The sequence below is a fragment of the Meriones unguiculatus genome, chromosome 7, assembly GCF_030254825.1.
Source record: "Meriones unguiculatus strain TT.TT164.6M chromosome 7, Bangor_MerUng_6.1, whole genome shotgun sequence".
NCBI lineage: Eukaryota > Metazoa > Chordata > Mammalia > Rodentia > Muridae > Meriones > Meriones unguiculatus.
In genome coordinates, this window is record NC_083355.1 from 107,433,955 (window position 1) to 107,445,803 (window position 11,849).

An 11,849-nucleotide genomic window follows, 5' to 3' on the forward strand; every position below is an offset into this window, starting at 1 on the left:
CACATCCTGTATCTTCACAGGCACAAGTGTTACACACACATTTTATTTCACAGCCATTTGAAAGAAATTGCAGTTATTCCAGCATTCCCTTGGATGGTACCACCGTGTGTATTATGGGAAAACAAGAGCCACAGGAAACAGGCAATCAACACTGACCCTGCCAGCTCTAGCTGGTTGGTACAGCGGTGTTCTTTTTAGTGATCCCACCCAGGAGTACATGTTGCATTGAGTCATTGTGACTTGACATTTTAAAATTATTAATAATTTTAGGTTAGTGTGCAAAGTGGTGAGTTTCATTATGACATTTTCATGTACAAATGTGTCCTTGCGCTTTGTTCTCTTTCTCTCTCCCCTGCCCCCACTTACTCCCTTCCTTCCCCAAAATAGTTCCTCTTTCTGCTCTATCAAATGTATTCCATTACTGTCTCTATTTCTCCCTTCACATTTCTTCCTTCTTTCTCGTGATCCCTAATTTCATGACCTCCCAACATGTATAAATACATTCATATACAATTTAAAATCTAGGCTTTGTTTACATTAATTTTTTTCGTGTTATACACACACACACACACACACACACACACACACACACATACATATATATGGGGCTTTTGTGGCAAGTGCTCCTTCTCACCAGCCCCAAGGGCTCTCTAGTTTTTATTGGTTTTTTGTTTTTGGATTTTTCGTTTTTCGAGACACGGTTTCTTTGTGTAGACTTGGCTTTGCAGACAGGGTGGCCTTGAACTCACAGAGATCCACCAGCCTCCCAGAGTGCTGGGATTACAGGCATGCACCACCGCACCCAGCTGGGTTCTCTGGTTTTTAAGGTACTCTGATGGCAAAAGAATAGAAACTACTAATTCAGTTTTGATGGATTTTATGCAGTTTTATTATTATTTTAAACAGTACTACTAAATACTTTAAACATCACTGTTTCAGTAGAATAAATTCCTAGAAATAAGAACTCTGTGAAAAGACAAGCAGTTTTAGTTTCAGTTGTTAGCAAATTGTCTTCTAATAGTTTGCTAATAATACGTGCTGCAGTGTTTAAAGTACACTTTTCCCAGGTAGTAATTAGCATTTCCAGTCTTGCAGATTAGACAAATTATGGTGACTATATGCTGCCTCAGTCAACAACCATCAGTAAACATAATCATCTATCCATGGCTATTAGCCATCCATGTTTCTTTTTAAATTTCCTCTGTATGTTGTCTTTTTTGATGTGTTCTGGTTATGTTTGAGTTAGGGAATGTAGCTTCTGACAGTCGTAGTGCAGCCAGTATTTTCATTTTCAATTTTGTTAGATTTAAAATGTGAAAGAGGTTTTGTTTCCTCCATGTTGTATAATTTTTTTCCTTATGGCTTAGGGGCTTTAATGTGGCTTTTCTACTTGAATTATAAAAATATTTACCTCTGCTTTCTTTCCCCAGTTGACTGTTGTATTTTAACCAGTTTGACTTAAATCCATCCACTCTACCAGCTCAGTTTTAGGACTAATCTAAATAAGAGCTATAATTCTGTCATGGAAACTTGATTGCCTTCAGATGAGACTTTGGTTTAAAGGTGTCTCGCTCTGCTGTCCAGCTCCCCTAAGACTGCCTTTTCTTTTGTCTGTCCTTCATTAGCTGAGGAAACGCGTGAAGCTTGAAGGGAAGGAACTTGAGGAATATGTGGAAAAAGAGAAACTAAAGAAAGAAGCTGCTAAGAAACTGGAGCAGTCGAAAGAGTGAGTTACTCATAGATTGAGTCTGTGCAGATAGTGTAAAAAGAGCTCATTGCAGAATTTAACATTCAGTGGAAACAACTTACATTTTCTTAGTACTTTATAACTCCTACTAAACTTTTCAAATGGCAAAAAATAAAATCCTTTCAGTGCTAATAATACCAATATATTAAGGAAGTTCACCTTTTTTTCTCAAAATATTGATCCATTTATACTAACTATTTATGATTCAGGTTCATGTTGGGGAGTAATTCGTTCATAGTTTGATAAATATTAAATCAAAATGTCTAAGGGACACGATGACCCTGCTGTGTTCCCAAAACCTCATAGGGCCGACATCGACTCCAGTGATGAGAGTGATGTGGAGGAAGACATCGACCAGCCTTCAGCTCATAAGACAAAGCATGACCTGATGATGAAAGGCGAGGGCAGCCGCAAAGGAAGCTTCTTCAAACAGGCCAAAAAATCGTACCCTATGTTTCCTGCCCCAGAAGAAAGAATTAAATGGGACGAATACGGAGAGATCATCAAGTATGTGAGCAAAACAAACTATTTTGGCTTAGTGATTGATCTCTCTGGTCACCAAGGGCTTTGCTCCCGAGTGCCTTGGCAGACACAGAGGCATAAAAATAGAGATGTTGAGAGGCATCCTGAGAATTCGTAATGAAGGGAAAGTGTAGCTTCGTTAACTGGGTGCATGGAAGGCTTTAAGAAAGATGGTTTAGACATCCTTTCCCCTGATTAAGAAGTAAGGGACATGCTATGGCGGAAGCCAGGAGAAAAAGAACCTTTGTTGCCGATTGTATTCATTTTGGAAATGGGTTATGATGCTTTTGGCTGCAAGGGGAATCTGAGATAAAGGGTGGAACCATGAAAACCACCTGAAATCACATGCTCGAATTACAGATTTGACACTGCTAACCTGAGTAAAAGTCTCCCAGAGTTCCCTCCGATGCCCCAGACAGTGTCCGATGCCTTAGTCTAATGCACAGTCTCACACTCTTAGTTCTTTCTGCTTTTCTTATGTTTTCCTCTTTCCCTTCATCTCTGGCCATGGTAGATCTACTCAAGTGTCCGTATGTTGACACACACACTTACTACCTCTTCCCTAGCCAGGATTATAAGCATAGGCTTTGTGCTTGCCTAGTGCTTCCATAATGCTGTCGAGCAGGTAGTAGACTTAGATCATTCTTGGGTTTAACTGGGAAAATTTCATTGTCTTCGTGGCCCTGTGTATCCCCTGAGAGGAAATGTAACAATGTAAACAATGCTGCTGTTTGTTTGGTTTCATCTGATAAGTGCCCAGTTGTCTATTTACTGTCCTATCTGTGTGAATGTGTGTCTGTGCTGCATGTTCGTGTGGAGGCCAGAGGACAACTTGCAAGAGTCAGTTTTTCATTCCCCACTGTTTGTTCTGGAGATAGAACTCAGGTTGTCAGTTTTGGCAGCAAATTCTTTAACCCACTGAACCATCTCACTGTTCTGGACACTACTCTTTAATTTGACTTTCCTGAAAAACATGGGGATACAAATTAAAAGAAATAGTAGGAAGTTTTTGTTGATGTTGCTTTGGTATTTTTTTTTGGAGGGGGGGAGGCTAGGGGGATGGGGTAGAGAGAAGTTTCAGGAGTAAACCCAGGGCCTTGTACATACCCTAGTTATTCTACCACTGATTTACACTCCAGCCTGTGAGATTTTGATTTTAAGGTGTCAAGCCTGGGATCATACTAAACGTGCTTTAAGTGGTTGTTACTGGTCGTGTTATTCTGTGGTTTACAGCTGGAGGTGTTGGCTGTGGGAAGAAGGAGCTGTACCAACCTGGGTGTTAGGGAATAAAGCCTGGGTTCTCAGGAGTGAGAATGGACTAGAAGGTTGAAAGGATGATCACAGGGTGTTAGAAAGAGAATTATAAAACCAGGGATTTCACTCTTTTCAGTAATGCTCATAGGAAGAACTGTTTTCATTTGGGCACACACACATAGATACTCATACTACTAAGTAAATTACAAAAACCAAGCAGGGCCAGATTACGAGAATGCTCATTACAGCCATTCAGATCATCTTGTGACCTATTCAGGCATTCTCACTGGGCTGTTGTAGCATCCTTAAAGAGTTCTCCTGGGCTGGGAATGTCGCTCAGGAATAGCATGTTTGCCTAGCTTGAGCGAGTTACTGCTAGCTAGATAAATAAATAGGTCTCTTCAGTGGTTATGAAAACGTAGACATCTGATGACTGATATCATCTATTAATTAGCTCTGAGTTAAATGAATATTTAAGGCTTAAAATACATGAGGAGCCTTAAAATTATGCCACCTATTAGTCAATTACATGTGTTACATAATGTCAGCCATGCCTTCCACATGCCTAATTAGAGACTCACTGTTTAGACCAGAAGATTTCTTAGTGCCAGAACTTCAAGCTACTGAAGAAGAAAAAAGCAAATTAGAATCTGGTTTGACAAATGGAGAGGAGCCCATGGATCAGGACCTGTCTGATGTTCCCACCAAGTGTGTTTCTACAACAGAGTCTATTGAGATAAAGTAAGTGCCTTTGTGGGGTTTGGAGATGAGGTTATAAGATAGTTTCAAGCACTTGAGTTATGTAACATAGATCATTTCAAAAGTGAGATATCAGCAGAGCCTCCAGTAAGTTCGTGCTTTTAAAATTCTCTTTTCTGTGAAAAGACCTCTGAAGGATGGTCGTGTTTTCATTGATGATACTTGGATACCAAAGTAATTGGGTTAGTGGTCTGATGGAGAGGGAGCTGAACATTAAATTGTACATTTATATGAAGAGACGTTATTTCTGGCCTTTTTAGTTAAGTCCAGTAGCAGGTGGAAGAACGGTACAAGCTGAGAAGCTGATTCTTATACGTTATGCTTAGTTCATGAAATGTCCTTCTTGACTTAGACATCCTAATGCCTGGGGATAGAAAATTTAACAGGACCAGAAGTAGTTAAGAAGCTTTCCTTTTTTGCATAATACAGTTAATACTGCCAAGAAGTCATTATTTTGGAATTTGAATCATCAGAGAACAGGTGGTTTATTTGTCTAATAACATCTTTTGTATATATTCTTGGACAGAGCTTAGTTGGGATACATACTGTAATACACATCTCACAGTTTCCCCTTACATAAGTTCTCTGCATTTCTTCCCTGGTGGTAGAAGCCTGGAATTAACTTAGCAGGAAAGTGAGCTTGAATAATGCTGTCTAATTACAGAGCCAGGGTTACGTACATAGACTATGAAGGCCGCTCCGATGGAGACTCCATTAAAAAGATCATCAATCAGATGAAACCACGCCAGTTGATCATTGTCCACGGCCCCCCAGAGGCCAGTCAGGATCTGGCCGAGTGCTGCCGTGCATTTGGTGGCAAAGATATTAAAGTGTATATGCCAAAGCTACATGAAACAGTTGATGCCACAAGCGAAACACATATCTACCAGGTAAATATGTTGGTGGTAGAGCCCTGGAGAAATAGACACTGCTGTTGCACACGAGCCCACGTGTGATAGGAATGTGGTGAGTGAGATGGATACAGCTCGCTGCCCTAACAGATCCTGTGGTTCAGGATGTTTAAAGCAAACAAATTGCCTTCACCCTTACTCCTTGGGCGGTGTGCAAGGTGCCAGCAGAGTATAAAAAGAGGGCTCCTGCTCAAGTTGGGGCGTTTGGGAAAGGCTTTCTGGAAGAAGTGATAACTAAGTGGCTCTTGTTGGATGTTTAGCTGGGTTGTCAGGACAGACAGGAGCAAAGAGTTGGGGAAAGATTGTTCTAGTTAGATTAACAGTTTTGGCAAAAGTACAGATGTGAGGGAATGATATCGTTCACAAAATCAGAAAGGATATGTTCAGTCATGAATGGCAGGGGCTGGCTGTATAGCCCAGGCTAGTCTCAAATTCTGTTCTCCTGCCTCACCCTCCAAGGTGCTGGGATTATAGACATGTACTGCCATACCAGCCTCAAAAAGAACTGTTTTTAAACTCAACAGATGCCATAGTTCTTCTCCTGGCTAAAAGAAGTAGAGATGAGTATAGAAAACAAAGCTAGCTAGAGGAAAGATAGAGCCTTACCTGGTTGTGGGAGACGGTGACAGCTGAAGGTAGGTGTGATATCTATTATCTGGAAGAAGTTAGAACTTGCTGGGGAGAAAAATTATTCTGGGTAAGTAAGGGAGAGGAAGAGCATGAAGGTGTGAAACCACCACACGGCACATCCCAAAAAGCACAAGTTGCTGGCGTCCAGGCCACACCAGCTGCAGCTGCACACCTGGGCTCCAGTCTTAATTTCAGTAGTTAACCTAGAAACACTAGAGTAACACCCCTGTGTTAGGATTGGGGTGGAGGCAGGGGGCTCCATGTGATTCTCCTGTGCAGTCCCTTATTTTGGAAAGTGGCCAAGGATCCTTAAAACCTTACAGATAATCAGGTCATCGTGAAGACTGATGATGTGAGGAGAGGGATTTTCAGCTGTCGATCATATTGCCAGAGTTAGATAATGGCAGAGTTTATATTGAATTTGTGAACTTACACCCTGTGGCTTTTGTTCCTCCTGCTCCCCTTTGCATATCCAGGTAAGATTAAAAGACTCCCTTGTCAGCTCCCTTCAGTTTTGTAAAGCTAAAGATGCCGAGTTAGCTTGGATCGATGGCATCTTAGACATGAGAGTTTCCAAAGTGGACACAGGAGTTATTTTAGAGGAAGGAGAACTCAAGGACGATGGAGAAGACTCTGAAATGCAGGTGGATGCTCCTTCAGATTCTAGTGTCATAGCCCAGCAGAAGGCCATGAAAAGTCTGTTTGGAGATGATGAGAAAGAGCTGGGTGAAGAGAGTGAGATCATCCCCACATTGGAGCCCTTGCCACCTCACGAGGTGAGAAGCCTGCGCTCTCTCTCTCTCTCTCTCTCTCTCTCTCTCTCTCTCTCTCTCTCTCTGTCCATTTAGTGGTCCTGGGGATTGGTAGGGCCTCACACGGGCTAGCCACATGCTCTGCCATTGAGCTATGTCCCTGGTCTGTCTGTCTTAGCCATTTAAAATACATTGTTTGGGCCTCATGTCCCGGTTCTCCTTTTTTCCGTTCACGCGTGTGCCACATTACCCTCCCCTATGCAATTATTCATGACTTGTTTTTTTAGTGTGGACTCTGAAATATGGAGTCTGATTGTGAGGATCACCTACCTCCCATTTGTCTGTGTTGTCAGTTCCATTCAAATCTCGTTTTGATGCAGTTAAACATTTTTCATTGAGTAGAGCTTTAATGCTAGCCTAGAAGTTACATGTTCTCAAGAGGACTTAGTTAATTAGAAAGCTCCTAGGTAATGAAACTCGGAGCAACATTAATACTGTAAGAGTCCTACAGGCTTGTCAAGTGAAGCCTTTAGCCTGTCATGGAATTTAGAGAGACGTCCCTTCTGCTGGCTTCTGATCTAATGCTACTGAAATTTGGGGGAAGCTGTGAGTTTTTTTCTCTGTGCTGAAGCTATAGTGCTCTTCAAAGCACTTTCAGAGTAGCAGCATTAGGCAAAAGTACCTGCTTTTCTGATTCTCAGCCTGTAGCATCTATTGCAGTCACTGTGAGGGAGGAGGGAACTCAGAAGTGGGATTAGGAAGACTTAGCCTCTAAACTAAGCAGGGGACTGGGACCTGGAAAATGAGGTTTCAGATCAGTTCTGCCTCTTGACACTCTAGTTGACCCCTCCAGCAAGTGGGTGAGTGAAGAGCATAATATTACCTTGAGTCTCTGTTATTAGACGGCATGACTAATAAAATTGTGAAACATCAGAAAATGTGAAGGGCTTTGTAATGGTAAGTGACAAGGTAGAACCCAGAATAACAAACTTGGAATGTAATTTACAGACTTGAAATGATCTGTCAGAGGACTCGAGGGAATAATAAAAATCTTAGAGATCATGCAGTGTTCCACTTTATCCAATACAGCTTTGTATCTGCTGTTTTATTGGCGATCCTCTTACCCCTTTGACCTTATTCTAGGTTCCTGGACATCAGTCGGTTTTTATGAATGAACCGAGACTATCTGACTTCAAGCAAGTTCTTTTGCGGGAGGGGATTCAAGCGGAATTTGTAGGGGGTGTGCTTGTCTGCAACAATCAAGTAGCGGTCCGCAGAGTAAGTTTAATTGAATAGGGCTGCATGGAACATTTATCATAATGCTGTAGTCTGATTTTATAAAACAAATTCAGCCTTTTACATCCACAGTGATGGCCTTAAAGGCCTATAGCAGTGATTCAAACGCATGGTACATAATTTTATAGTAAATTTTTATTATTTGAATCCTCTGACATTTATGTGTCTATAAAAACCCTACAGCATTGTACCCGTTCTCTAGAGTTGGGGCAACCCATTTCCTGACCAGTCATAGAGTGGTCCATGTTACAGATGTTGCTTATTGTTTCTGCATGTTGATGACTGAGACATGTACTAAAGAACTTTTTAAACTGCTTCTTCTAGACAGAAACTGGACGCATCGGGTTAGAAGGCTGCCTTTGTCAAGACTTTTATAGGATACGAGACCTTTTATATGAACAGTATGCCATTGTGTAAAGGACGTGATGTCAAGAAATGTCTGCTTGACCTTTCTCAGGAAGAAAGGATTCTCATCTGAGGCTAAGATTTCACTGTCTTGTTTTGTAACATACAAAAAGAATCTGCCAGAAAATGTGAGCATGTATTAGATTTTGAAAAATATGAATCAAGGGCCTGGGGTGTAGCCCAGTGGTAGAGCTCTTACTTTGCATGTGCAAGGCCCTGGGTTTGATTCTCAGTACTGAATAAAGAAAGAAAGAAAATGTAAATAGAACACATTTTGTAAATGCTCTTGCCTAGCTTTGACGCTAGAGTCCCAGCAAAGAGACAAGCCCAGAGCTGAAGGGAATTAGCTTTCTCTGCATCTCTGGCTCCAAGGGCTCTACTTGAAGAAGGGAAAAAAACAAATGAAACCCCCGAAACTTAGCAAACCAGTTCATGGCCTTATAGAAACTGGTATGCATGCATTCATGCAAACAGTTTCTTATGTTTTTCTGGAATAAAAGGAGAATTGTACAGAAAGGATATGCAATAAAAGATAACAAAACAAACAAAAAAAAACTGGTGAAAGTTTTTTTAAGGGCCTGTTGTGGTTACTACATTTTGAATTCTGATATGCAATTGCCTCCACATGCAGCCTCTCTGCCCTCTACCTTCTGTGTATTATGAGGCAGTACACATTTAGTTTGGAAATACATTTTTATTTCTCCAATTTCTTGTTTATTAAGATTTTATTGTTACTCAGTTTGAATTTATAACCTCATCATTTGAATAAATGTCACCTAAAAGAAAGCAGTGACGCTGAGTGTGGTACGTACGCCTGTAATCCCAGCACTCAGGAGCCTGTCATAGGAGGATTGTGAGTTAGAGCCTAGCCTGAGCTACATGGTGAAACCCTGTTTGCAAAACCAGTGAAAAGAGAGCTGGTGTGTTACCAGTTCTGCATGTATTTTATTTAGACTTAACTGTTGGCTGAGTAACTGTATTTGAAACCATCCAATGCTTTGTTTTTAAAAAAGCAAATGTTAAACCTCACATTTGTAATTTAAAGGGTGTAAATGTTTTCCTTTCTTAGCTTGTTTTCTAAGTTTATGTAAACAGTGGTTGGATTTTATGCTTGTTACTACAAAAATAGTACTGAACCCAGGTAATTGCAAACCTTGATATAGTACAAACGAATCCTGTTCAAGAGTAAAAACTGAAAATATGTAATTCTGTTGACTAGAACAATGAGCCATGTTGTCCTATTGTAACTTGTTGGTTTAAGTTGTAGAAGATTGCTTAAGCAAGGCAGTCCTTAAGCCCTTGTCTCTGCATTTAGCATTTAGAGAAGCCTCATTCTCGTTTAACTTTGGAACTATGTATATTTCAACCCAGTGATCCACTGTCAGACTAGAATTAGACTCTTATTCACTTTCATGTGCTGAGAGCCTTCTGTTTGGATTACAGCACTGAAGCAAAGTTTGTAGCATTTTGATACCGAAAACCAGGTGTGCAAAATAGTGTTGCAGAGATGAGTGTAAAGAGAATATTTTGTTTTTAGCAGCCATGAAACATTCCTCTTTCACCCTATTGCTGTATAGAGGAAGCCTGTAATTCCGTTTCTATCCCAGGGGAAGAAAACCTGCAGTTGTTACGTGGTGTAAAGCTCTGGCTATACCAACTACATGGTAATACCTGTTCCTAAAATGATTTCTTGTCTAACCTTTCCACTGTCTACGAACAGGAGTTAAATTTTACAGTACTGCCTGAAGATGGCTGTTCTACATAATACCATCGGAGAGCAATGCTCCTACCTGTGTCTAGATGACATTATCCTAAAATTCCTGAAATGGAGACTTGCATTGCAGTCTGAGCTATTTAAGAAAAACACAACTCTAAAGACAACAGTGAGATAAATCATGAGTGCAGAGAGGCTCTCAGACACAAGAATAAATACAGCATGTGAGCTATCAGCCGATAACTGCAAAAGTTTTCGTAAAAAGAATTTTCATCTGGGCATGGTGGCACATGTCTGTAATTTCATCACTTCATTCAGACTTGGCTTATGGCCAGCCTGGACGACATAAAACCCTGCTTAAAAGGAGGAGAAAAGGGGTTGGGGTTATAGCTCAGTGGAAGAGTGCTTAGTGAGCATTTGTGAGGCCCTGGATTTGATCCCTGGGTCTGGAGGTTGGGGGCCTGGTTGCTTATTGTATTTGTTGTGCAGTTATACATGTCAAGCATTGTTGAAGTTATTTCTGTATTTTTTTTTTTTTACCTGCAACAATAGAGAAGAAATCAGTTTTGTAAGGTGGGTTGTTCACCTTTCTTTGTGTCTATGGGTAGTTTACATATCATAAAATATTTACTCTTTTAAAATAACATAATTTACTGGGTTTTTGGTGAATCTGCAACCACTGCTATGTAATTCCAGAATATTCTTTTATCATTCCATAAAAGAAACCCAGTAACTATTTACACCCGTTTCTTCTTCTCCCTGGTTAATCACCAATCCTTCTGTCTCCTCTGGACATTTCATAAAATAAGAATCATGCAACGTGTGGCCTTTTGTGTCTTTCATTTCAATTAACGGTTTTCAAGATTCATCAATGTAGTAATGTGTTAATTTCATTTTCGTTTCCTTTGGGATGTGGTGTTGCACTGTATAGCTCAAGCTGGTTCAAACTCATAATTTCTCCTGCCTTCGGCATGCTGGGATTACAGGTGTACACTTTCAGTATCCATCTTATACTTCTGTGACACTGCTTTGTTTGGAGGTCATGTTTATTCATCAGTTGATGTACGTTGGGTGATTCCCAGGTGGTTGGTTTGTGTGTTTGCTTGCTTGTTTGGCTGCTATAAAGAATGTTGCTTTGAACATTCTTGTACAAGATTTGTTTTTAAATAGGAACATTTGTATTTAAATTTTCTCGTGTGTATGCTTAAGAATAGGCTCACGGGGTGGTGTGTTAACTCGCTTAACCATCTAAGGAACTACTGACTCTTGTGAAGCAGCTGTGCCCTGTCATGTTCCCATGGGTGTTTATGTGTAGGGTTCCATGTTTTGCCACATGCATTCTCGACTCTCTTCTATTCTCCCTAGCACGTGAAGAGCTATTGCCTGGAGGTTTTGATTTCTTTTTTGCTAATAAGTAATGATGCTGAGCACGCCATGTTTCTTGTGCTTATTGGATGTTTATGTGTCTTTGGAGTAATGTCTCGACTCCTCTGTCCGTTTGTAAACTGTTTATCTTTTTCGTTGTTAAGAAGCTTTCTAGGTTTTCTAGATATTTCTGTATATGAGAGGTAAATATTTCTGTGGCTTGTCTTCACTTTGTTGCTCATGTGATATGAAACAAAATTTATAATTTTAAGGTTCTTTTCTCTTTTCAGTTACGTGCATTATTGGTATCATTCTTAAGAAGAATGTCCTTCTTGAATATTTTAATGTATTGGGGGCAGGTGCACAGTTGCCATAGCATGCATGTGCAGGTCAGGGGACAACTTGCAGGAATCAGCTGTCTCCTCCCACGCTGTGGGACCCAGGGATCAAACTAAGGTTGTCAGGCTTGGTGGCAAGCACTTTCTCTGCTAAGC

The 11,849-nt window shown here is 40.6% G+C and overlaps 1 protein-coding gene across 3 annotated transcripts in view; it reads left to right on the top strand.

Annotated features, from left to right (window-relative positions):
• Cpsf2 (cleavage and polyadenylation specific factor 2) overlaps positions 1-10,809 on the top strand; it is a 27,620-nt gene extending 16,811 nt beyond the window's left edge. For all 3 annotated transcript variants that reach the window (XM_060388064.1, XM_021650192.2, XM_060388065.1), the window contains exons 9-15: positions 1,626-1,726; positions 2,054-2,254; positions 4,112-4,264; positions 4,947-5,172; positions 6,300-6,599; positions 7,719-7,853; positions 8,196-10,809. In XM_060388064.1, the coding sequence (XP_060244047.1) occupies positions 1,626-1,726; positions 2,054-2,254; positions 4,112-4,264; positions 4,947-5,172; positions 6,300-6,599; positions 7,719-7,853; positions 8,196-8,288 (1,209 nt within the window). In that variant the 3' untranslated portion in view covers positions 8,289-10,809. The remainder of the gene's footprint in view (positions 1-1,625; positions 1,727-2,053; positions 2,255-4,111; positions 4,265-4,946; positions 5,173-6,299; positions 6,600-7,718; positions 7,854-8,195) is intronic.
• Positions 10,810-11,849: the final 1,040 nt, after the last annotated feature.